The sequence below is a fragment of the Perissodus microlepis genome, chromosome 1 (genome assembly GCF_051167445.1).
Source record: "Perissodus microlepis isolate ML-2025 ecotype Zambia chromosome 1, ASM5116744v1, whole genome shotgun sequence".
In the NCBI taxonomy this organism is placed as follows: domain Eukaryota; kingdom Metazoa; phylum Chordata; class Actinopteri; order Cichliformes; family Cichlidae; genus Perissodus; species Perissodus microlepis.
Genome location: NC_140461.1, coordinates 13,617,487 through 13,639,450, shown reverse-complemented (window position 1 = coordinate 13,639,450; position 21,964 = coordinate 13,617,487). Strand labels below are relative to the sequence as shown.

The window sequence follows — 21,964 nt, the reverse complement described above, 5'->3', positions numbered from 1 at the left end:
ATTTGTAAGAAAACGGGAGCTACTGTGCATTAATTCAACATAAAAACTAAAATTTCTGAAAACGGAGTTATCTAACTGCTATAACTGGCTAAAACCTAAAAACTTCAAACATATGCTTTTAACAAATACATTAGTGTTTTTAATTTACACGTCTTTTTAACAGAAGACATTCGGGTCTATCACAGCAGAACAAGCAGAGTGCAAATAACACTTCACAAGAGTGCAATAAAAATACCAGACGTTGATAAAGTGAATCTGCTATCAAGGATTACTATTAGAGACATTGTATAGTTATTTATGGGTTGCCACAGCAGATCATCTACCTTCTTCACAGTCTATCCCTTACATCCTCTTCTGCCACATCAAACCTCTGTATGTCGACCTGTGCTGTTTCTCTGGATCTTCTCTTTGATTCTTTTTTGCACATACATACTTGACTTTCTAACTTTAGCTCCAAACCAAGGTCTCCCTCTGATGTGCTTATTTTTAATCTTGTCAATTCCCTTTTTCCAGTTCGGGATCACAGAGGGATGGAGTCTATCCTAGTTATCGTGGGACCAAATGTGTCATACACTTTGGACAGATTACACATGGAGACAGAATCATCACCGCTCACATTCAATTAACCAATTACCATTTAACCCAACAAGAATGCCTTGGGACTGCTGGTGTAAGGTGCATGCAGGTGGAGAGAGAACATGCAAAGTCGCTACAGGCAGGCCTCAGCCAGCCAGCAGGTTTAGACTGAGAATCTTTAGCTGTGAGGTATGAGTGCTAACCACTGCATCACATATTAAAGTTGATAATTGTTTTAAATATTTATGTATAAATATTTTAAAATTTGGGTAGTTTAACAGTTAGAACATTTAATAGAGTAATCTCTGGCTCATTTTGTCTAAACGGTGAAATATCTTTGGGCAACATATTGAACCCTGAGATGCCCTTGATGTATTCATCACAGTGAGTCTGCCTGTCAATGTTAAACAAAGCGATAAGAAATAGATAAAAGTGCTACATAAATGTGTGCGTAATTGTGTGAATGAGACTTTGAGTGCTCAAAATTAGTTGCTATGTATCAGTATCATGTATCATGCAAGCATCGGGGAATGTCAGCCACTAATTGCCCAACTTTTGTTAATAAGGTTCCTCTTTGCAGCATTCAACACTCAAATGTATTAACAATCTAAAAGTATATCCAAGTATGCTCCACGGGCAGTATTTCATTCTGGGGTGAGCACTCTTACTTTATATAAATCTAGTAGAATTTTACAGTAAAATTTTGTATTGTATTAAAAATGTATCGTCTTTGTTACACTGATGCTTTCCTCTTAAAAATGAAAAGATTAAATACACATTTGGTGAAACATCAACGTATAACATTTATTGGCTTATTCTGAAAATGCAATAAAGGAAAGATGATTTTCCCTTTAAAGTGAGAACTACACATTAGGCAGATTCTGAGGGTGGGCGGGGGGGGGGGGATTTTTGCCAACTACACCTTTCCTGTAATATTATACAGAAATATATGAATCTGAGAAAGCGTGGATGCATCACTTTTATACATCATGTAATAACAGTGTCATCATAAAATAAGCCCCGTGACAGGAATCCAAACACAAAACTGTTAAGTCACATTCAAACAGTCCACTGGCACAGCCTGCTGGTCACATAATGTACTGCAATCCAAGTATGACTGCACATTCTACAGCATTTATCCCAGAGCTGGAAAACAAACAAACAAAAAACACAAAACAAAAACGTGTACATGTATGTGGATCCATCTGCACATAGGAATAACTACAGAAACACAGATGTTTGTTACAATGTTTCAACCTGATGAATCTTAAATCTGTCTGGGGTTATGGGCAAAGTACTTGCAAGAAGTCTTAAGGCTGATATAAGAAATTTGACAACATCAATTAAATGTATTCTATGATTTGAAGTACCAACATCAAATGAGACGTTTTCTTTGTACCATAGAAATTTTGACAATAGCACTCATTTAACACCAATCTACATGCTCGACTTAATACATTCAACACATTTTGTCGCTGAAATAGTCAATCAATATGATGTACAAAGAGGACAAACAATGACATTTATTAGGTCCAGGCCTGCTGGTTTGCTCAGCACTTTTGATCTTTCTGCTTAGATTTTTTTTCTTAAGATGGACCCTAATTCAGAAATTTGGACAACACATAACAATTCCAAGGGGAAAAAAAAAAAAAAAAAATCAAAAACACATTCTAGTCTGATCACTGACATAACTGACAACTAGAATAACCAGGCAATAAGATCTGTTTTTATTTATTTTTCCCCAAATAGGAAAATTATGTGCTTGAAGGTTAAAAACACTGGCAAACTGTGAATAAAGTAATGTCCAAGACGGTCAGGTGGTGTGTTAATACTTTTAGTAAATTTTTTTTTAACAAAATAAGGTTATATGTAGCAATAATTCAAAACAGAAGCAACATAAGCTCAAACACTGCGACAAAGGTGGGTCACATGTGGCTGGAAGTCATTAAGCTGCATTTATCAGCTGTAACAGTCATGGCAGGTTAGTTTAAGAAAAAGGACAGCATCATCTGTGGCAAAATTAATTCTCTTCATCTTTAAAAAAAAAACAAAAAACAAAAAAAAAAACAAAAAAAACACACAACCCACAATGATAGGTAGGTGAACTAGATATGAGAATACTGCCGACTGTAACAAAACCCACTTTTGCTGCAGTGTTTCTGCATTCTGATTACTTCCAAGTTAAGGTCTAAAGTCTACTGTTGGTACACAAACCTTGAAAAAAAAGACAAAGGAACAAACAAAAAAACAAAACAAAAAACATAGCATTTAAAAACATGAAATTTCAAAAATAAATAAAAGCTCAAACAAAGCATTAAAGCTGGGGGAGACACCATTTTTGGCATACGTAGGCAAAGGCTCCACAGTAACTATTCAGCATATTGTACTTTAATGTGCTCTGCAAGAAACTAGCCTTCTGCACTGCCTCTAAGCTCTTCTATCAATCGAAAAATTTCGCCCACTGTGGCAGACAATCAAGTCTTCTCAATTGGCTGACCTACAAATGTGCCTTCAGATGGTGGATTGATGACAGAAAAAGCCACCAACAAGCAAAGGTATCGTTAAGTGAAGCTACATAAGAAGCAGTCACGTGGCAACCTTTGGTCAAGCCTATTTGTTCAAGAATCTAGCATAAAGAGGTTATTGACAAAACAGCAAAGAGCAAAGAGGAGAAAGGTGATCATTTAAAACGTTGCCTTTTCCAGATTTGTGCCTACTTCAGCTTTAAGCTTCCAAATCGCACTAGCAAAACAAATAACATGACTTCAGGAAGGCAGATTAGGAAGTTAATAGTTTATTAAAATCCTATATGGTTCAATCTAAATGAGTATAAAAAAAACAAACAAACAACAGTTGAAATCAATGCTGAACTCCTAAGCAAGTGTGAGTGTACAATGTATGGTCCAGTGTACTCTACTCATTTCAAGTTTATTACAAAAACAGCAATCTTCAACCCTGAAAGCAACTCAGTATAATGAGTATTTCTCAGAATAAAACTATGAACGTGTTGCTTTTTTTTTTTTGCCTTGCTACCACTACCTGTCCTTTGATAAACCTCTGAGGATAAAGAAGGAAACTCAATGTTCCAATTTTCCAGCGTGGCCCAGCCACCATGAGGTCCGTTGTCAAATCAAGATAATAAATACAGGCATCCAAATTGGCTTCAACAGCAAGAATCTTTGAAATAAATTTTCCTCATGCATACACACAAGCATACGTCTGTCTGAGATTATGAGCTTTCTAAACCCTCTTCCCTACTCTTAAACAGTTTCTCTTTACAGTGCAACAGTATGGCAGCAAATGGATAGCAGTGCTTTCATTAAAAACAAAAACAAAAAAGGGAATGGAAAAATAAAAATATATACAACATCAAGGTAAAGCAGTAGTTTCATCTTTTGGTCCTGTGTCCTTTATGGACAGAACTGCTTTTTGAAAATTCTTCCTTATATGAACAACAGTAGTTTCCACAAGACTGAAGAGCTGTTGGAGGAAAAGGTGGAACAAATGTTAGGATTCGAGTTGCTTCTGATTGGAGGTGTACTTTTGTGTCTGTGTGCATTTGTCAGTGCCAATTTTAAAATCTTAGTTTGTTTGGTCAAATTTACAGTCATCTGTGTTTTTCCCAGAAAGTATTTGATATCTTTGGGTTCGATCTGTCTTAGCACCTATGGCAACACTGTGTGGGAGTTCTTACAACCCCCCCCCAAAAAACCCCCAAAAAAAAGCAACCCTGCAGATGTAACAGTTTCTTGATGTCTTAGGACAGTAGAGAGCTATAATTTTGCTAAAGTAAGGCTAATTTAAAAAAAAAAAAAAAAAAAAAAAAAAAGTATAATTCAGTAAAGTCAAGAGAAAAAAAAAAGTATGTCATTTTTATATAATAAAGATTTTATTTTATTTATTTATTTATGTATTTTTTAAATTGACCTTGGCACGATTACACTGTCATTACTCTGACAGCTGAGTCACGCTCACAAAGACAGTTTGAGAGGTAATCAGCAAAACAATACCATGCACAGTACAGTGTAAATATGTGCTTCATTGCATTTCTCCCATTTCCTCTCAAAGCCACATAAGGCAAGCCTGCTGTTGTCTGCAGGCTTGATTTGCCATCACTTGTTTTTGACAGTGCATGGGTGGAGCAAACTTTTGAGGTTTAAAAGATAGTGTCAAAGTTCTCGTGACTGTTTCCATCACTGACTTATGGCTAGAGCCCCAAGTCAAGAATTTCAGACATCCTATATGATATTGATATTTCTAATCTATTATTTAAAAGAACTGGAAGACAGAGGAACAAGACAAATACTGCTTTTGCTAGAGAAAAAAAAAAAAACTAAAAAATTCACTCAAAAACAAACTTGACCTTTTATAAGTCGGCTCTGGCTGCATGAAAACAAGATGAAGCTGTGCTTGTGTGGCTTTGGGGTAGTGAAAAATCTGTGGTTAATGTCAGTTTCACTAAGGGATATCAGGACATCTCTCACCTCGTTACAACTGTGAACCTTCAGAACTTGTGTGCGCGTATCCTCCTTTAGATTTCATCTGGGCCTGAACTAGGTCGACCTATAGAAATATATAAATGTTAGCTGGCTGAAAACACATGTTTGAAAATTCAGTGAAAACAACAACAACAACAACAACAAAAAAAAAAAAAACTTACTGATGCCAAACCCAGGCCCATGTCCCCTGAGCCTACATGTGTGGTATGAACAAAGTTTGTCGGCTCCCCAATCATGGAGCGATCGATCCTTCGCCGCCGTTTCTGAAAAGTAGCAAAAATCTAAATTTTTCAGAAATCAGAAACTAAACACTTATCAGTTTACTTTTTAAATCTTTGTTTGAAGTGTAGTGGATCTGCACTGAGACAAAGGTAAAAACTGATCATTTGTGTTATCTTATCTGTTAACAGATAGTTCACTACCAAAGTGATGAAGTTTTACTGAATCTGTTTTGTCAATCCAGGGTTACTAAACCTACAACAGGGAAAAGTTTTGAATTTCTATGATGGACACTAATTAATCACACTCAGGCTGGAAAAACTAAACCTATGTGAATGCTTCACTGCAAAGATTCTCAAACTATTCTGTGGGCAAACAGAAAAGAAAACAAACCTGCCAAAATGTGGAGTGCTATGTTTAGAGGGAAACAAAAGAGTACTGGCAAGCCGACACAAAACACCATCCATAAAAACATGGTGCAGAAAGAACAGTGGGATTTATGGTGGAGCAGAGTGAGCATGTTAGCTGTCCACTCCGCTCCAGGGCCTGACTGTCTGTGCTACAAACAGTCTGTGGACAACTGTGGCTCATGTTGTTTTTGGTCTATGAGCCAAACATGAAGAAGAACAAGGTTATAAAACACAAAAGCTGAAGTGAAACCGAATATTAAAAACAATGAAAACTGTCACTACAGTCACTGTCTGTGCATTTCATACATTATTTTTTGATCTTTGAAGTTTTTGACGGGGATCTCCTATTCCCGTTGAACTCTGCTACTGCTCCCTGCTCTTTTCTGTCCCACTTATCAACCAGTCAACATTTGGCAGTCGCATACGTCATCCGATTCCAGCGAGACGCAGTCAGGATCTTGGAGGACTGCACGGCAGTGTTTCTCGCGTGGGTGAAAACCCGTCTCCCCTCTCTGACTGAAAACTGTATGCAGACGGACACATTTGCGAGGCTATAAATCCCGCTTATCTTGAGCTGCTTTTATAGCTCAGGTCCGCGACACCTCACATTCACAAAGGCAGCAATAAATTCATAACCGCATTACAAAACGTTACAGAACGATATCTGGGCAGCAGTCCTTGACCAAAAAGTCATAGCAGATCATGTGACAGCACACAAGTAAATAAACAAGAAGGGTTTTTCTTGGTTTGCTTTTTTAAATGAAGAAAACTAGGTTTTGTAGTCTGGGTCTAAAACCAATTTAGATACTGTGGCATGACCTAGATAGCTTCAATGTTAAGTCAAGATATCCCAGATATATTAACAAATGGTTTTTCAGTGAGGAATGATCCAAATTCCCTTCCAATCACTGTGCCCGTCTTATGAGCAGCTAGAAGAAACTTCTGATTGAAGTTTTTGTTTTCTAAACTCAGAAGTTAATTTAAATTTTAAAGCCTTCCATGAGAACAATTACTTGGGGAGTTTAATACAGACAGGAAATGTACAAAGGTCTGCATGTTTTTGTCATTAACTCTGAATTAGTTGAGCAGTAAACCACATATGATGAGTAATCGATACATTACTCACGATCATTCCAAAGGACTCAACAACTAAGTCTTGCTGCGGCAGGACAGGGGTTATTATTGTGACATCAAACAGTTCCCTATTATAACCAGACTGTCTGCCAACAGATAACCTTTAGCAAATATATTTAAAGTGTTTTTTGCCAGGATGTGTTTAACTGGATGAATGCTACTTTGGTAATCTATATTCAAATTAAAACCTTTTAAAAACAAGGCAGCTTAAATTAAATAAATCAGTTCTTCTTGCAAATTTCATACTCACAGGCTGTGGCTGCTCTGCAATGCAGCAACTGAAACAAACCCAGAACTCAGTCATTCTGAGGCCAACGAAGAAGCCGCAGCAGTTTCCTCTCTCTGCTCAGACGTCTCTACGCCCGTCTTCCTGTTCCGTGTTACCAGAACCACAAACACACGCCGGAAACTGATGACAGACACAGGCCAGTGGCTTCTTGGGGGTAAACCGTTGGCACGAAAAGTCTTGTCCCACTTCAGAGCACCACACACCTGCTGACACGTTAACAAAGGACAATAAAAAACACATTTCAATCAATTGCTGATATATTTTGATGTGTATCAGCAGCTTTCGGCTGCTCATGTTCCCCATAGCTAATAGTTCCCTGGACTTACTTTTACGGGAAGCAACTTTTGATTGAAAACAATATTTAAAAATTCCTTTCTTGGAAGCTTGCCACTTTTTGTATGATACCATCTCGCGTCTGATGAGGTAATCTATGGTTATTTTTAATCATACGTTTAAACTACTGTCAGACACACATACTACATATGAGGCATGGTGAAACATTTACGTCAGAAGGTTAAAAACAGAAAGTTCACCATATTCAAATTTAACTTCTCTTGTAACAAGTCTTAAGAAAAAGAAATGGGGCCAGAGTGTGGCCTCTATTTCAACAAGCTGTCCAGGGGATCACTGTTACTTTCCCTTTTGTGGTTAATCTCCGGTGGTAAATAACTTACTACCTGAATCCAACCTTGGGCTGTGAGGTTAAACGAACAGCCGGTGTTTCAGTTTTCAGAAGGCTGTTATTAGCTCCGACGCCTTGATAAGCTTTCCATTTTAATTAACATCTCTGTGGACTTGAAATCGTCTAGAGGCTTATTTCACTAATAGGGCAGCAGCACAGAAAATGTGGAGCACCATTTGGGAAAATAAATAAAAAATAAAAATAAAACTGTCTTCACTGTACTGTACTTGTTCAAAATATACTTAATTGTATAATGAAGGAAAAAAAATTTGATTTTGGAAGCACACTGTGGCCATCAATTTGGTGCTGGATGACAGTTTTTATTTTAAGATATCAGTATGGTGAATGTTGCTATACTGACAAATATCTTAGGAAAAAAAATTGTAGTTAAAAGGGATAAATGCTGTAAAAAAACAAAAAACAAAAAAAAAAACCCAACAACTTGTGGGATTATCACTAATCTACTAATTTGTTTACAAGGATCAAAGAAAATGCAGTTAAACATATGATCCACAAAGCTATTATAGTTAATTAAAATTGGGTGTATATTTAAGTTTAAATTACATAAAATAATCTTAAAATCATCATCAGTCTTTGTCAAATTTAGTCAAGTGTGTCAACACAACTAGGGTGGGGAGGCTTTGTGTTTTGGATGACTCTCTCAATGTGAGCCAACTCCCTTTACAGAGTGTTGTGTTTGTATTGCAACTCCTGTCCAAATATCAGCCACAAAAGACTAAACTAATACTCAAAATAATTAACACCAAACATAAAAACATTAAACAATAAAACGAGTAAACAAGTCGAACAAAACGATAAAACAAACAAACAAACAAAAACACACACACACACACACACACACACACACACACACACACAACACAAAACAGGGTGATATAATCAAACAGTGTTACCACATATTTCGAAATATCAATCGTTTTTTTTTGGTCGATGCCTCAGAAAGACACAGTAGAAGGCCTTCTGGCTGTCAAACAAGAGGTGACAGGAGGATCAAATGATCTGCCAAAAGCGAAGTGCTCGCTGACGGAGTGTATTTCCCAGTCTGTAACACTGACTCTGCAGCTGACGCTATGCACCGCTGACACCCAGTGCAACTGAATCAACGACTCTTGATAATATTATCAAGAGTCGTAAAATGAGCGCAGACGTGTTTAATGATGATTTTAACCACATCTGACATCCTTTAAGGATTACCAACTCTGCCGGTGATCTTGGATTACTTCAACTTAATCGGTATTTACAAACAAATGAGCGTTATGTAACTTCGCCCCGCTGCGGCAAAGACGCTTTACACGACCAGTCTGAACACAGCTCGCAGCTGGGTGCAGTTCAACACATGTACTGCTGCTGTGCCGGGGCGTCGGCGTTGATTAGAACTGAACTGCTTTAGTAAAATAGTGTTAGCTCTACCACATGCTAATACAGCTAGCTCTCCAGCTAACGTTCACGGGCTCGATGATAGCCGCGGGTCTGTGTTTTTTTCCACTGACAGCTAGCTGTCGGAGCTAACTCAGCCCATTTTCGGAAGCTGTGACTTCAGTTGTTAAATTAAAACAAAAACTGAAACAATTGCTGGTTTTCGCAATTAGAACCAACTACTCTTTCAAGATTTCTTTGTGAATTGTAATTATTTAGTATGAGAAAACTTACCAGATGGCGACCGGTTTACCGGAGAAAAAACACGTCCGTCCAAACTGATCGCTAAAGGAGGCAAAAAACCAGGAACTGTGATCACTGTTACGTCACACAACTTCCGTTTTAAAGCATTACTTCTTCCGCGTAAACCCACGTTTTTTTTTCTCACAGGAGACACGTTTATCCGTTGCTAACGTTAAGGATTTATAGTAGTAAATATGAGGCCGCTAACAGAAGAAGAGACCAAAACGATGTTCGAGAAGTTATCTAAATAGTGAGTGAACGGTTTCTGCGCCGTGTTAGCCTGTAAAGGTTCAAATTATACCAACACGTTCAGCAAGCCCGGTAGCTCACGCTGTGAACGTGTGTGTGATCCATGTGTTTTCTCTTGTAACAGCATTGGTGAAAACATAAAACTTCTAGTGGACCGACCAGACGGCGTTTACTGTTTCAGGCTGCACCATGACAGAGTCTACTACATGAGGTAATTTTGGTTAATTATCACGCATGTTGGGTACCTGTCCGTACATGAAAGGATTAAGGCGTTTGGTTTTCTGTCCACAGTGAGAAAATTCTAAAGCTGGCCACCAACTTTTCTCGGGACAAACTCATGTCAGTGGGTACGTGTTTTGGGAAGTTTACAAAGACCAAGAAGTTCCGCCTGCACATCACAGCCCTGGATTTCCTTGCTCCATATGCAAAGGTGACTATAAACAACACACAGCCAAGTCATTCCCTCCTACCAATATACCAAGCGGAGCTTAAATAAGATGTAGGAAACGAAACAATACGGGTATTACTAAAGTCCTCTGTAGTAGAGGCTCATTCTGAATTATGCCACTAGATCATCTTCCAGAAGGGTTTTTTGAAAGAGTTACAGCAAAAATGTAAAGTAGTGGAGTGAGTATAACCAGTTTATAGGATCAGTGACACATGACGGGTAGAAATTGTTTTTCACATGCATAAACAGCTGTTTACTATACAGATGGAGAATCAAAATATTCAATCAGAAATAAAATCATTGTTCATTGCTGGGAAACACTGGACATGATTTGCAGGCTCATGTGCAATTCTGTGTGCTATTACAGATTTATTGCATGAAAAATGGTGCTGTACAAAAGTTGGTTTATACTTATAAACAGGCTGTTATTTTTTCCATCTCATTGCATTAGGCTTAACATGCACTATAAAAAATAGATCTTTTTTCAACAAATTGAAGTTCATAGGTGAGAAGATTCGTATCTGTGCATACAGATTCACATCTTAGCTACATGGATACTTTAACTGAATGTATTTTTTTGCTTTTTGAAGACCCTAAATTGCGAGAACCTGTATTAAGTCGTTTATAAATATTATGAGAACAAGGGAGAAGTAGCTCTTCGTGTTCTTAGAAATTCTAGGCTTTCTCTTAATTGTTCAAGCTTTTCATCTGTGCTGTCATATTGGACTCATTCATTCATGTATGAATAACTTGAAACTATCATGTATTCAGTTTAAGGTGTGGGTGAAACCTGGAACAGAGCAGTCTTTCCTGTATGGGAACCACGTGCTAAAATCTGGTCTTGGCAGAATTACTGAGAACACGATGCAGTATCAGGGAGTTGTGGTTTACTCCATGGCAGATGTGCCTCTGGTAAGTCCTTTAAAGGTTGCTCTTCTTGTCACACTGTTATGGGCAGTATTCACAGTACAACAAAGATACATATTCCTGCTGGTAACACTCATGCTGGAAAACAAAGCACATATTATGCAGATGTTTTGTTTTCCTCAGTGCCGTGTATTCACAATAGGGTATTGGATAGATCCACTCATGTACTAAAAAGAGGTTAATACCTGATTAACTTAAGGTTATATGACAAAAGGCACTTATAGGCTGGCTGTTTGTCTTAATCTTCAGGGTTTTGGTGTGGCGGCCAAGTCTACGCAGGAGTGTCGGCGAGTGGACCCCATGTCTATCGTTGTGTTCCACCAGGCTGATGTCGGCGAGTTCATAAGAAATGAGGAAACATTAACATAAAGATGCAGAAACAAGTGGACTGTCAAACTGTTTATTTTTAACAGTAACACTCACTCAAAGTCAAAGGTTCAGCTTTTAGCTGCTAAACATTTTATAGTGACATGATCTGATCAAAGTTCCGACTTCACGAGCAGCTGTTATACCTGGAACACTTCCCTACAGTCCAGAGGCTAAAACAAACAATCTGTCTATTGACTCACTTCTGCCATTTGCAGAATTTCCTGGTTTGTCCCCTCCCTGTTGTATTAAATGAGAAGGGTTTTGTTTTTGTGTGTATGTTTTTTGTAACTTGAATCTTGAAATAAATCCACATCTCTGTATTAGTTAAATTTAAATCTTTTTTTTTTACAAATAGTTTGTGTGGGAGGAAAAAGTTACCTGTAGATCTTAGCTATATGGATATTTTGCAGCTTTCATATCTTTAATTAAAGGTCTGTTCTGCTTTTCCGAGATCATAAGACTGAGTAACATACTGACTTTTAAAGCTATTCCCATCTCTGTATCAATTCAACGAGTGGGTTTGTTATTTAGGGCTGCAGAGACGCTACAATAGTCACTACTACTGCAATTTCTGTTATCCCTTCCTCAAAAAGAAACAATCTTTGACCCACAAACATTCAGCATTTACAAGTGGCTTTTATAATGTTCAGTAACTTGTTAAGGAAACCAAAACAAATAAATGGAGATGGGATAAAATGAAATAGGCTTTGGTGAGTCAGACGATATTTGATTTTTTCATTGTTCTCCACCTGTCCTTCAGGTTGACATTTGTTCGATCTTTGAATTTGTAATATGCCTTTATCTTGCTCCAGTTGCCCTCTCCAAATTTTTTGACCCCATCTTTTAACTTCTGCGTCTCACTCTCTGTCCATTTCTGAAACACAGTAAAAACATGTCGGTTAGCCATTTGCCACTGTGGGAAGTCTAAAAATGACAGCATTTTAGATCAAGTTGTAATACCAGTGCAAGTGACTGAACATGCAATGGTTTTGATACAGGAACTTAAATTTGTATGATAGCAACAAAAGGCAAAGCAGCAAATTACTGTGTGATATTGAACAAGAAGTCCTCCCTACGGACTATTTCACACATTTATGTGACAAAGGCATTTAAATACAAATATCAACAGTAAAGTAATGTGTGACCAGTTAGCTTTGCAGCATGTTTTGCTATACTTACTCTTTTCCTTTGGCCTGAATTTGAAATGGTGCTCATGTCTAAGCCTTTGTGGGAAGAAAAAAAATAAATACACAAAATTATTTGAACCCCATCATCTAAACTCCATCAATTCAAGTTGACTATTCAATGAACTATTACTTACTTCTCTTTTTGGAGGTAAAATACAATTCTTCGTCGCTCCATACCTCCTTGGTCTCCTTTGCATTATGGTACTGTTGCTTCCTGTGAATAAGAGCCAGAATGTGTTTTTGTTCGGCAAAACGATTAAGCACAACTACAAAAGATAAAAATAATTAGGGCTATTAATCAGATATGCTGGGAGGAATACTGGTGTGTGTTTGCACGTAATCACATATTTAAATATCTTCAGTTAATGACTAGTACATATAAAAAAACAATATGAGACATTTACAATTCAAAAACAGTCAACTTTATTCTATATTTATAGAGTAATGTTAAATATTTCTAACCATAAAAAAAGTGACTATGACCCGTAGCTCATAAAAATCAGAAATCCATGATCCAACAGTTTTCAGCTTGTTCTTCAGCTTGCTAAGTCTTGCTGGAAAAGGAATCCAGCATCTCCAGATTAAAGCACAGACTGGTCTAAAATGTCCTGGTAAGAGCCTGCTTTGTGTACTTTGTGCTTAATAGAACACAGCAGACCAATTGCCACCTGCGCTAGCAGATGACATGGCACCCTAAATCACAGACTGGAACTTCACACCTTCAAACCAAATCAAAATGTGCACCAATCAAAAGGATAAAGCATTCAAAATGTTACATTTTAACATATTACAGTCCTCTTGTTACTTTCTCAGACTTATTGGTGTTTACTAACCATTCTAAATGGGAATGGACGTTCTTTTGAGCAGAGTCCTTGTGAGGAGTAGAGCTCGTTTGTGGGATGGGGTGAGAAGGGGACTGACTTGGCGAGCTCTCCATTGAAGAGTCTGTAATATGGATGTCATCCGTATCATCTCGATTCCTGTAAAGTAAATAAAACTGGTCAAATATCATATGATTAATTAGTCGTCTAGAGCACCGGTATAAAATACAAGATTCTGTAGTTACACTTGATTGTCCACAGGATCACTGGACAGCTGCTTATGAGGCTTTTGTACTGGAGTTTTCTTGCAGGTCACAGGCTCCTTCGGGTCTTCCTCGCTGTCTGACGATAACCGTATTGACTTTTTAGACTTTCTGCAAGATGAGAAAAAAAGTCAATGATATTCTGTAAAAGGAACGACCTGTTTTGAGTGATTGGTGATTAAAATTATGTTTTACTCTTTATTTCTGAAGTTAAACCGCCAGGTTTTATAAAAAGGAACAGCACAATGTGTACAAGTAGAGAGAAACTTTTAACTGCAAAATGCTAAATCAATACTAATGCCTTAAGCTGTTATCTGGTTTAAACTTGTACACTGTGGTTTTAAGTGAGCAGTGTCTGTGTTTCTTCATTGGCTACCAATAATGTCATGAGCTTAAAAGCACTGTATATAAATGTTTCAATAAATAACTTCTTCATAAAAAAACTAAATATGTGGGGGATACACTATCATTGCAAAGAGAATCAGGTCTTAAACCATGATGTAGATACAGAGATTTAAGAATACGAAGCAATACAATAGAAGAAAGATGAGGAAACAAAGACAAACTTATTTTTGATGCAATAGTTTTTTGTAGAGGCTGGCTAGACTTTCAACGAGTATGATTAGATCTGGGAAGAGTACAAATGAAAGTCAACGATGCCACAAAGCTGTTAACCAACTTTAAGTTTATAAATAAATTTATAAGTCACTTTTGAGAAAATGTACATGAGGCAGCAAGCCAAACTGGAAGGCCCAAAGCTTTTGAGCATAGAGTGATCAAATTTCTCGAGGTCCCTACAAGCATCCTGCTTGAGTTGCTCGATCTGTTCACGGTCTGAGATTTGCATCATAGCATCTTCTGATGGATTTCTCAGATATCATTGCTTTTTGTTTGTTGTCAATTGAGAACCTTTGGTTGGAGAGCTTTCCTTTGATGATGGACTCTGACCCTTGACTTTGCAGGGTCAGAGTGCATTTTCCAAGGTGTTCTTCCAGGGATTTCTTTGTTGTCTTCAGTAATCTTAAATGGGTCTCTGATGAAGCTAGTTCTTCCATGTGTTTTTCTTTTTCTGAGCTAATCTTTTGCACGTCTCTGTTGGGATTTTTTTTTCTTTCTCTCCAGTAATTCACACTTTTCTGCTCCATAGTTTGAAATGATTCCATCCAGCCTCTTAAGCTACAATGTATATTAAGACGATTGCTTTGGTGTCATATACATCGTAGGTAAGAGTAATTCATTTTGAAATCTAAAAATCTATAACCGTTTTTCAATGTTTTCAGTTAATATGCAGCACAGCCCACAGCAAACATCAGAAAAATAAGTCATTGTTAATGTTCTTCAAAGTAGATCTTTAGCTATAAGACATGTCAAGCCCGTATAAAGTGAAGCTGTACATATGGACTTGCCATGCTCGATAAAGTATTTAACAAGTTACAGTAAAAAAAAAAAATCAAAGTAAATCACTTATCTTACACTCAAGATGAACACTTGAACATATGACGTCTATCTATTCATAGCCAAAACTACTGGTGTTATCTCTACTCACTTCTTTGAATAGGAGTTGTTGCTGAGTTGAGCAGAATCCTTGTGAGGAGTGGAGCTTGTCTGAGGAACAGGGTGCAGAGGGAGCAGGCTGGGAGAGACCTTCACTGAAGGCTCTGAGAGCTTCTGTGGTTCTCCTTCACTGTCTGATGACGACTGTTTTGACTTGTTGATGTTTCTGTTAGACAAGAGTTAGACTGTTAGACTATTATCTTCAAAATGTAACATTTGCTTTGACTGGAGATCTGAAAGATACTATACTGTTTATCTGTAGTGTTTAATATCTGTGTTTTTAAGCACCAAAGTAATAAAACAAAGAGTAATTTTAATTAAAAAAAACAATTACTATTAACTAAATGACATCATCAAATATACAAAAGCGTAATTTGAATTCTCTTTGAAAGTGAGTCCTGTTCACTTGCACTGAACCCTCACATTAGAGAGGAGGGGGAAACATAAGAGAGTGAAGATAGTTTAGAGTTCTGAGCTTCATGTCTCATGTGTTTTACTACACGCTGTCGGTTCTGAGTTACATAAATTTCATGAGGCTCTGTGCTGACATCCATATGCCTGCCAATGATTTGTGACTGTCTGGACATGTCTGTGAAAACAATACATTACAGAACATCAACTACGCACACACCCTTCAGTCAGACTTCAAAGAACAAAAACAGGAATAACTATTCATTCATTGTGTGGACAGTTGTCTGAGTCACCGTGGGCAACCAAGTATAATAGCTGCTTTAACTAGTTTATTGTTAAGTGTAAGTTGACCTGAGTAACTTTTATTAGCATTAATATTGCGCTAGCTTAAAACAAGGAGACACAGTAAATAATTACAAACAAACTGACAATACATGAATGCATCCTTTGCTCTAACAACGGTGAAGGCTTTCTGGTTATTGTTAAGAGTTCTAATATTTTACCTGGTGGGTGAACTACTGGACTGGTTATTACGTTTCACACTAACTGCCGTGCTGGCCACAGAATGAGGAGAGTCCTCCTCACTCTCTGCTGACAACTCAGCAAAACTAGTTGAAACTCTGTAAACAAAAACAAACAAAAAAAAAGGTTTAATGCCATACACTGATTAAACAATACTAAAAGTAACCTGCTTAAACTGAAATGCAAAACCTTACAACCTTGTAAGAAAATAGTGCCTACTAATCATTTTCCTGGAAAAGAAAAAAAACAAATATAAGTACCTCCTGTTAATTCTGTTGGTCCTTCTGTGGCGTTTTGGTGCTGGTATGGAAACTTCTTGGTCAGTAACTGGACACTGTGAGTCTCTTTTATTTGACAGAGCCAGTGTCTGTGGTGCCTCTTCTACTCTGGCCTCGTTCTCTAATTCCTCTGAAACCTTTGAGCACTGTGAACTTGCCTGACTATCTGGTTCCATCACCAGCCGAGACAGAGTGTAAAGCTGTCTGTTCCATGACACAGAAGTTGTCTTTGAGAGCGAACTTTCCTGAGTTTGTGGAACAGCATCTGCTTGTGGTGGTTGGTCTGCCGGTGAAGCTTCCATGGGGCTGCCTGAGTCTCTCTGAAATAACCGTTCCTGCTCCAAGTCCAAATTGGTGTCCATTTTAGGATCAGGTGAGAGTTGCAGACACATATGCTCGCTTTCCTGGTCCTCCGTCTCCACTTCTTCCTCCAGCTGAGAAAACATTCTCTCATTTAATCCTGTAGCCAAGGCTTTGTAGGCTGCTTCTAGCCTGGTCCTCTGGATAGTTGAATGCTTGCTGGAAATTAAGATGCAGACAAGGAAAAGGGGCTGAAAAGGGATGTCTCGCCACATATTTAACTTTTCACACTCACTTGCTAATGTAATCGGTATACCTGTTCACCAGCTTGTTAACGATAACATCTAGTCAGCCAGTCACATGATAGCACAGAGCATTTAGGCATGTAGACATGGTCAAGACAACCTGATAAAGTTCAGAGGAAAATGGGCAGATTGCTTTGAGCCAACAGGGGGTAAACAGTAACCACTCAGTACAACCAATGTATGGAGAAGAGCATGTCTGAACGCATAACACATGCGATGCTAGTGTAATGGTGTGGGGGAATATTTTTTGCTGGCACACTTTGTGCCCCGTAGTACCAGCTGAACACTGTTTAAATGCCACAGGCTTCCTGAGTACTGTTGCTGGTCCTGTCCATCTCTTTATGGCCCAAATGTACACTGACAGCCGCCTCCAGCAGTATAACATGCTCTGTTACAAAGCTCACATCATTTCAAACTGGTTCTTTGTTGCATTCACTGTACTCAAGTGGCCACCAGAGAGCAAATTATTATTGAAAAAAATTTGGGATTATATTGATTTATTTTGTGTATTTTTAAAGTTAAGGGGACCTAATTAAACCTTTTATGGTTTGCTGAATCTAGTACTCCTGAAAATATTATAAAAAACAACAATGAATAAAAAAATAATGGAAATCTATGTTGGATTTTCAAGCTGCAACCGTTCTCAACTGATATTATGCTGCCCAGCATTGACAAGGGGTAGATACAGAGTGTGCAATATATTAACGGAATTAGTACTGAATTTCAGAATTGAAATAGCTTTCACTGGTTATGCTCTGAGTAATGAAGAAACTAAGACCACATTTCTCATTTGTAATAAGTTTAAAACAGTCACCTGTGATGGATGTTTGCAATTCCCAGTCCAGATGAGGAGTGATTTTTCTCTGGGCATTTGTGTGAGGGCTCCGGGCAGCTAATAGCACAATGTGCGAATACTCAGCACAGATAAGCGTAACTGTACTTATTAGGATCTAATAAAACCTAATCTGATGATGTAATGACATCCATAAAATGTTGCGAATTTGTTATTTTAATTAGCTTTGATCAGATCACCTGAGAGGGACAGATATCTTACCACGGTACAGACTGGACCATGTTTATTTGTGGACTTGAAGAGGGGACCGGTTGGACTTGCTCATCAGCTCTAGCTGCACTGCTGTCTTGTTCCTTATTCTTTTCCTGAATAAGCTGATTTGCAGCCTGGTAGAATTACACAAAATATACACTTTTATATAGTGTAAGTGTAAAGACTTTTATGTTATAGACAAATCCACAATGTTTTCTTAATTGTTTTTCAACAGAATAAACAAAAGTCACAGGCAAACATTTCCTACTGATACAAAGTAGAAACAAACAACCAAAAAAGAAACCAAAAAAACCCAAACAAACTACAAAGCCTTTATCTTAAGTATAGCATTCATACCTTTTGGAGAAAGGGAACGCTTGATGGGCAGAGCCTTTCACAAAAAGCCAGCATCTCCATCTTGAACCGTGCAAAGTTGATTTGCTCAATTACTTCATGCTTTTTATTTTTCTTGCTGATGAGACCCATGAACAGCATTCTCTACACAGAACACAAATATTTCATGAACACCTAAAAAACTTCATGAATCACCATCAATAATTTAGTATAATAATCTTTTGGTGTTTACAGTTAAAGCTAAAAAGCCCCCCCCCATCTTCCGCAAGCATGATTTAACCAAGTACCCCTACTCTTATTGCTTTTCACAGCATTTTTATAACTACTAATTTTAACACTGTAAATAATGTCAAAATGGCAATCAATGTGAATATAGTTACCAAGATAAAACAATCAAAGAATATTGCTTAAGGAAAAATATGTTTTAATTAGTGAACTCACCCTGCCATCCATCGTCTTGGTAAAGTGCTTGTTCAGCACCTTTCCTGCTTTCTCAAATTTTCCATTCTTAATAGAAAGCATTATAATCTAAAGACAGAAACAAATAACTTGTTGAAAAAAACCTGATTAATGTCTTGATGCATGCTCAATGATCCAGGTAAGTAAATTCCAAAAGGTTGATTCTGTTCACCTGGACGTAGCGTTTTCAATGGGAGAAACGTTTCGTCACTCATCCAAGTGACTTCTACAGTCTCAGCTACTGCAGGTTTCCCCAACCTTATAAACAGTACATTTGCACAATAGCTGAAACCAGCCCACTGAATGAACAATGGGCTGTGAGGTACTTGGATGAGTGATGAAATGTTTCTCCCACTGAAAATGCTACATCCAGATGAACAGAATCAACATTTTGGGAAACCTGATTAATAATGTAAAAACATGAATTTAGCTCAGGCTTAGTAAGCTCATGTATTCATCCTTTGCCACAAAAAAAAAAGATGTGTACACACATTCGCCCATGCATTTACACCATCGAGTTAGCAGCATAATAATTTCATTTACAGTCTCTGATTAAACAAAATAGTGTGTCTGTATGTTTTTGTGAAAGGGAATGCAAAAACGAATCACGTGCATAAATTGAATAGGTGATTTAAAAAAAAAAAACAATAAGGAAAATGCTTACCATTTCTTTAATTGAAGTGCATACGTTCTTGTAATCCTGTTGTGGGATACTGAACTCCTGGCTCATACTTTCCAACAACATTAGGGCTGATTCCAGAGGACATACCGACTGAGAAGACGTGTCTGCAGCTGGGAGGAAAAAAACAAAACAGGTTCATTTTAGTGTTTATTCACAATGCAAAAGAAGCACTACCATGAATCAGACTGACAGATGTGTGATAATGAATGGTCAATGTTGATCTCACCAAGTTTGTCACCTTCATTTATCCGGCAAAGAAACCGCCACACTTGTATCTTTTGTGGCATGAAATCAATGGGCCCATAAGGGCGAACCAAGACACCTGTAAGAAACAATCAAAAGGCTAAAAAATGCATATTTATCACAAAATAAAAAATAAATACACTCTGTTATTAGATATACTTTTTTTTGATGAAACAAGTAGTAGGCAGTAGCAAAACAGTATAAGTATCTACAATAAAAACAAGATTGATAAAAATGTCACATAAATGACATAAACCAGTGGGACATGCAACCACGAACCTACATCACAATTAGTCCAGCACACGAACCGTGACACTTTGACATATATAGAGCACTTCTTCACTTTTCAAGGATAACAAGCCTGCAAAAAATAGTTCTGGTAATCCCAGAGATACGTAGACTAGTCAAAACACGCTAAACTGATTGTTACTTACTGTCGAGTACATCTGTGATGGCACAGAAATCCTCATATTGTTCCTTTTTAAATAACTCTAGCGCCAAAAACAAATAATAATCCACTACCCAGCGGTTCACCACGGATTCAGTATCAAATTGGCGACTGTTTACGTTTTCTTTTGCCGCCATATTCATAGGGAGTGATGGGTTATTAATCTCCGGGTTTAGCTTATCAGGTGGCGCTTCATTCCAATTCTTTAGAGGCAGAATTCAGCAAAAGCGTAAAAAAGACAAAACAAAACACCACATACAAAAACAGACAAAACGTTCACATTGGACAAACATCCAACGGAAGACTTCTTCTTTTACTTCTTCTAAATTTTATGGGCGGTTGGCAAACAGCTGAATTGTGCATTACCGCCACCAACTGGTATGGAGTGTGGACGGAACGTCACTCACGCCCCGCCCCCCCCTCAAATCCTCCCAAACCCTCTTTTAAAAACCGGAATAAGGCCTGATAACTTTCACGAGACCTTTTCAAGTAAATCATTAAGATCTAGTTTCATTTTCATATTACTGAGGTTCGGGGTCAGCTGACTTCTCTCCACCTGATACTTCTGACGGTGTAATATAACATGTTCGATAGTTTCCTCTTCTCCACAGTAGTCACATTTCCCTGTATTATGTCTGTGAAGGTTCTCAGTCATCCAGGTCATCGTAGTCAAAGGAGCTTGCAAAGAAAAGCGTCTGGACTTCTTTAAGAAGTCCAGACGCTTTTCTTTGCAAGCTCCTTTGACTTCCCTGTATTATGTTTCCCTATCATGAATAGTGTAGTGTTTAAACCAATATGTTCAAATCTTATTCTCGATATGACCACCTCCTCTCTCCTACTCCTTCCTGTCCTGTGCTTCTCATTTCACTCTCCTTAGAATTTTATACAACCACCGTCCCCCCCGTTCCTCTTCCCACTGTTTTTGCCATCTTTTCTTCATTTTTTCCCTTACAATACTCTTTATCTCTGTCTGACAGAAGTTAATAACCAGGTCAACTACCCCAGAAGACACCCTTTGAGACAACTCTCAATTAATACTATGAATACATTGGACTCAATTTAGAGAAAAAAAAAAGAACTATATCTTACTCTTTGAACTCATTGGCAAATCGTATACTCGCAAAACCTCGTGCTGCCACACACTGGACTGGAAGGCGCATTACGCTTTAAACATTCAATTTTAACAGTGATTTTGTTTTTGCATTTTCTTTCTTTCTTTTTTTTTGCCTTAAACAATTTGTTTTTACACATACCTGATCTAGATTTAACTAACTCTGATTTATCAAGCCCCGATAATCCAGGTTTCAATCCCAGATGAGAAAGCAGGGCTTTCCTACCCCACAAACACCAAGCTGCTACAGAAACCTCGACTAAGCAAACCATCTTGTTGCTGTAGCACTGTACAGTTTTGAGCCATTAAAACCGTTGTGACATTTTAATAATGCCTCATTTATTTTCCTGGGGAGCTTGACTGATAATAATGCAATTTATGGGCCAAAAAATAAAAATTAAAGCTTAAAAATAATTGGTATTGTTTAGAAAGAAATGTATTTGGATAAAAAAAAAAATAATAATAGTACAGTAGCAGAAAGTAACATGTTTACATTGTA

The 21,964-nt window shown here is 37.7% G+C and overlaps 3 protein-coding genes across 4 annotated transcripts; 1 reads left to right on the top strand and 2 right to left on the bottom strand.

Moving 5' to 3' along the window:
- Positions 1-1,354: 1,354 nt before the first annotated feature.
- On the bottom strand, positions 1,355-9,594 carry cdc42se2 (CDC42 small effector 2). Of its 2 annotated transcripts, none has more exons than XM_084930834.1 (5): positions 9,481-9,594; positions 7,089-7,333; positions 5,237-5,338; positions 5,061-5,139; positions 1,355-4,056 (listed from the first exon to the last, which is right to left on the bottom strand). In XM_084930834.1, the coding sequence occupies exons 2-4, from the start codon at positions 7,140-7,142 to the stop codon at positions 5,065-5,067; spliced, it is 231 nt and encodes a 76-aa protein (XP_084786960.1). In that variant the 5' UTR covers positions 7,143-7,333; positions 9,481-9,594; the 3' UTR covers positions 1,355-4,056; positions 5,061-5,064. The 2 variants fall into 2 exon arrangements, with proteins under 2 accessions (XP_084786960.1, XP_084786971.1); XM_084930845.1 differs by having other exon boundaries at positions 7,089-7,330; positions 9,481-9,588.
- On the top strand, positions 9,587-11,811 carry nip7 (NIP7 nucleolar pre-rRNA processing protein). Its single transcript, XM_084930825.1, has 5 exons — positions 9,587-9,739; positions 9,863-9,949; positions 10,030-10,168; positions 10,958-11,098; positions 11,363-11,811. The coding sequence occupies exons 1-5, from the start codon at positions 9,684-9,686 to the stop codon at positions 11,480-11,482; spliced, it is 543 nt and encodes a 180-aa protein (XP_084786951.1). The 5' UTR covers positions 9,587-9,683; the 3' UTR covers positions 11,483-11,811.
- On the bottom strand, positions 11,500-20,693 carry LOC146393543 (uncharacterized). The gene is made up of 14 exons (XM_084930761.1): positions 20,341-20,693; positions 19,890-19,985; positions 19,646-19,773; positions 18,964-19,050; positions 18,526-18,666; positions 18,178-18,302; positions 16,501-17,037; positions 16,222-16,338; positions 15,300-15,473; positions 13,736-13,864; positions 13,503-13,649; positions 12,804-12,883; positions 12,662-12,705; positions 11,500-12,356 (listed from the first exon to the last, which is right to left on the bottom strand). The coding sequence occupies exons 1-14, from the start codon at positions 20,495-20,497 to the stop codon at positions 12,198-12,200; spliced, it is 2,121 nt and encodes a 706-aa protein (XP_084786887.1). The 5' UTR covers positions 20,498-20,693; the 3' UTR covers positions 11,500-12,197.
- Positions 20,694-21,964: the final 1,271 nt, after the last annotated feature.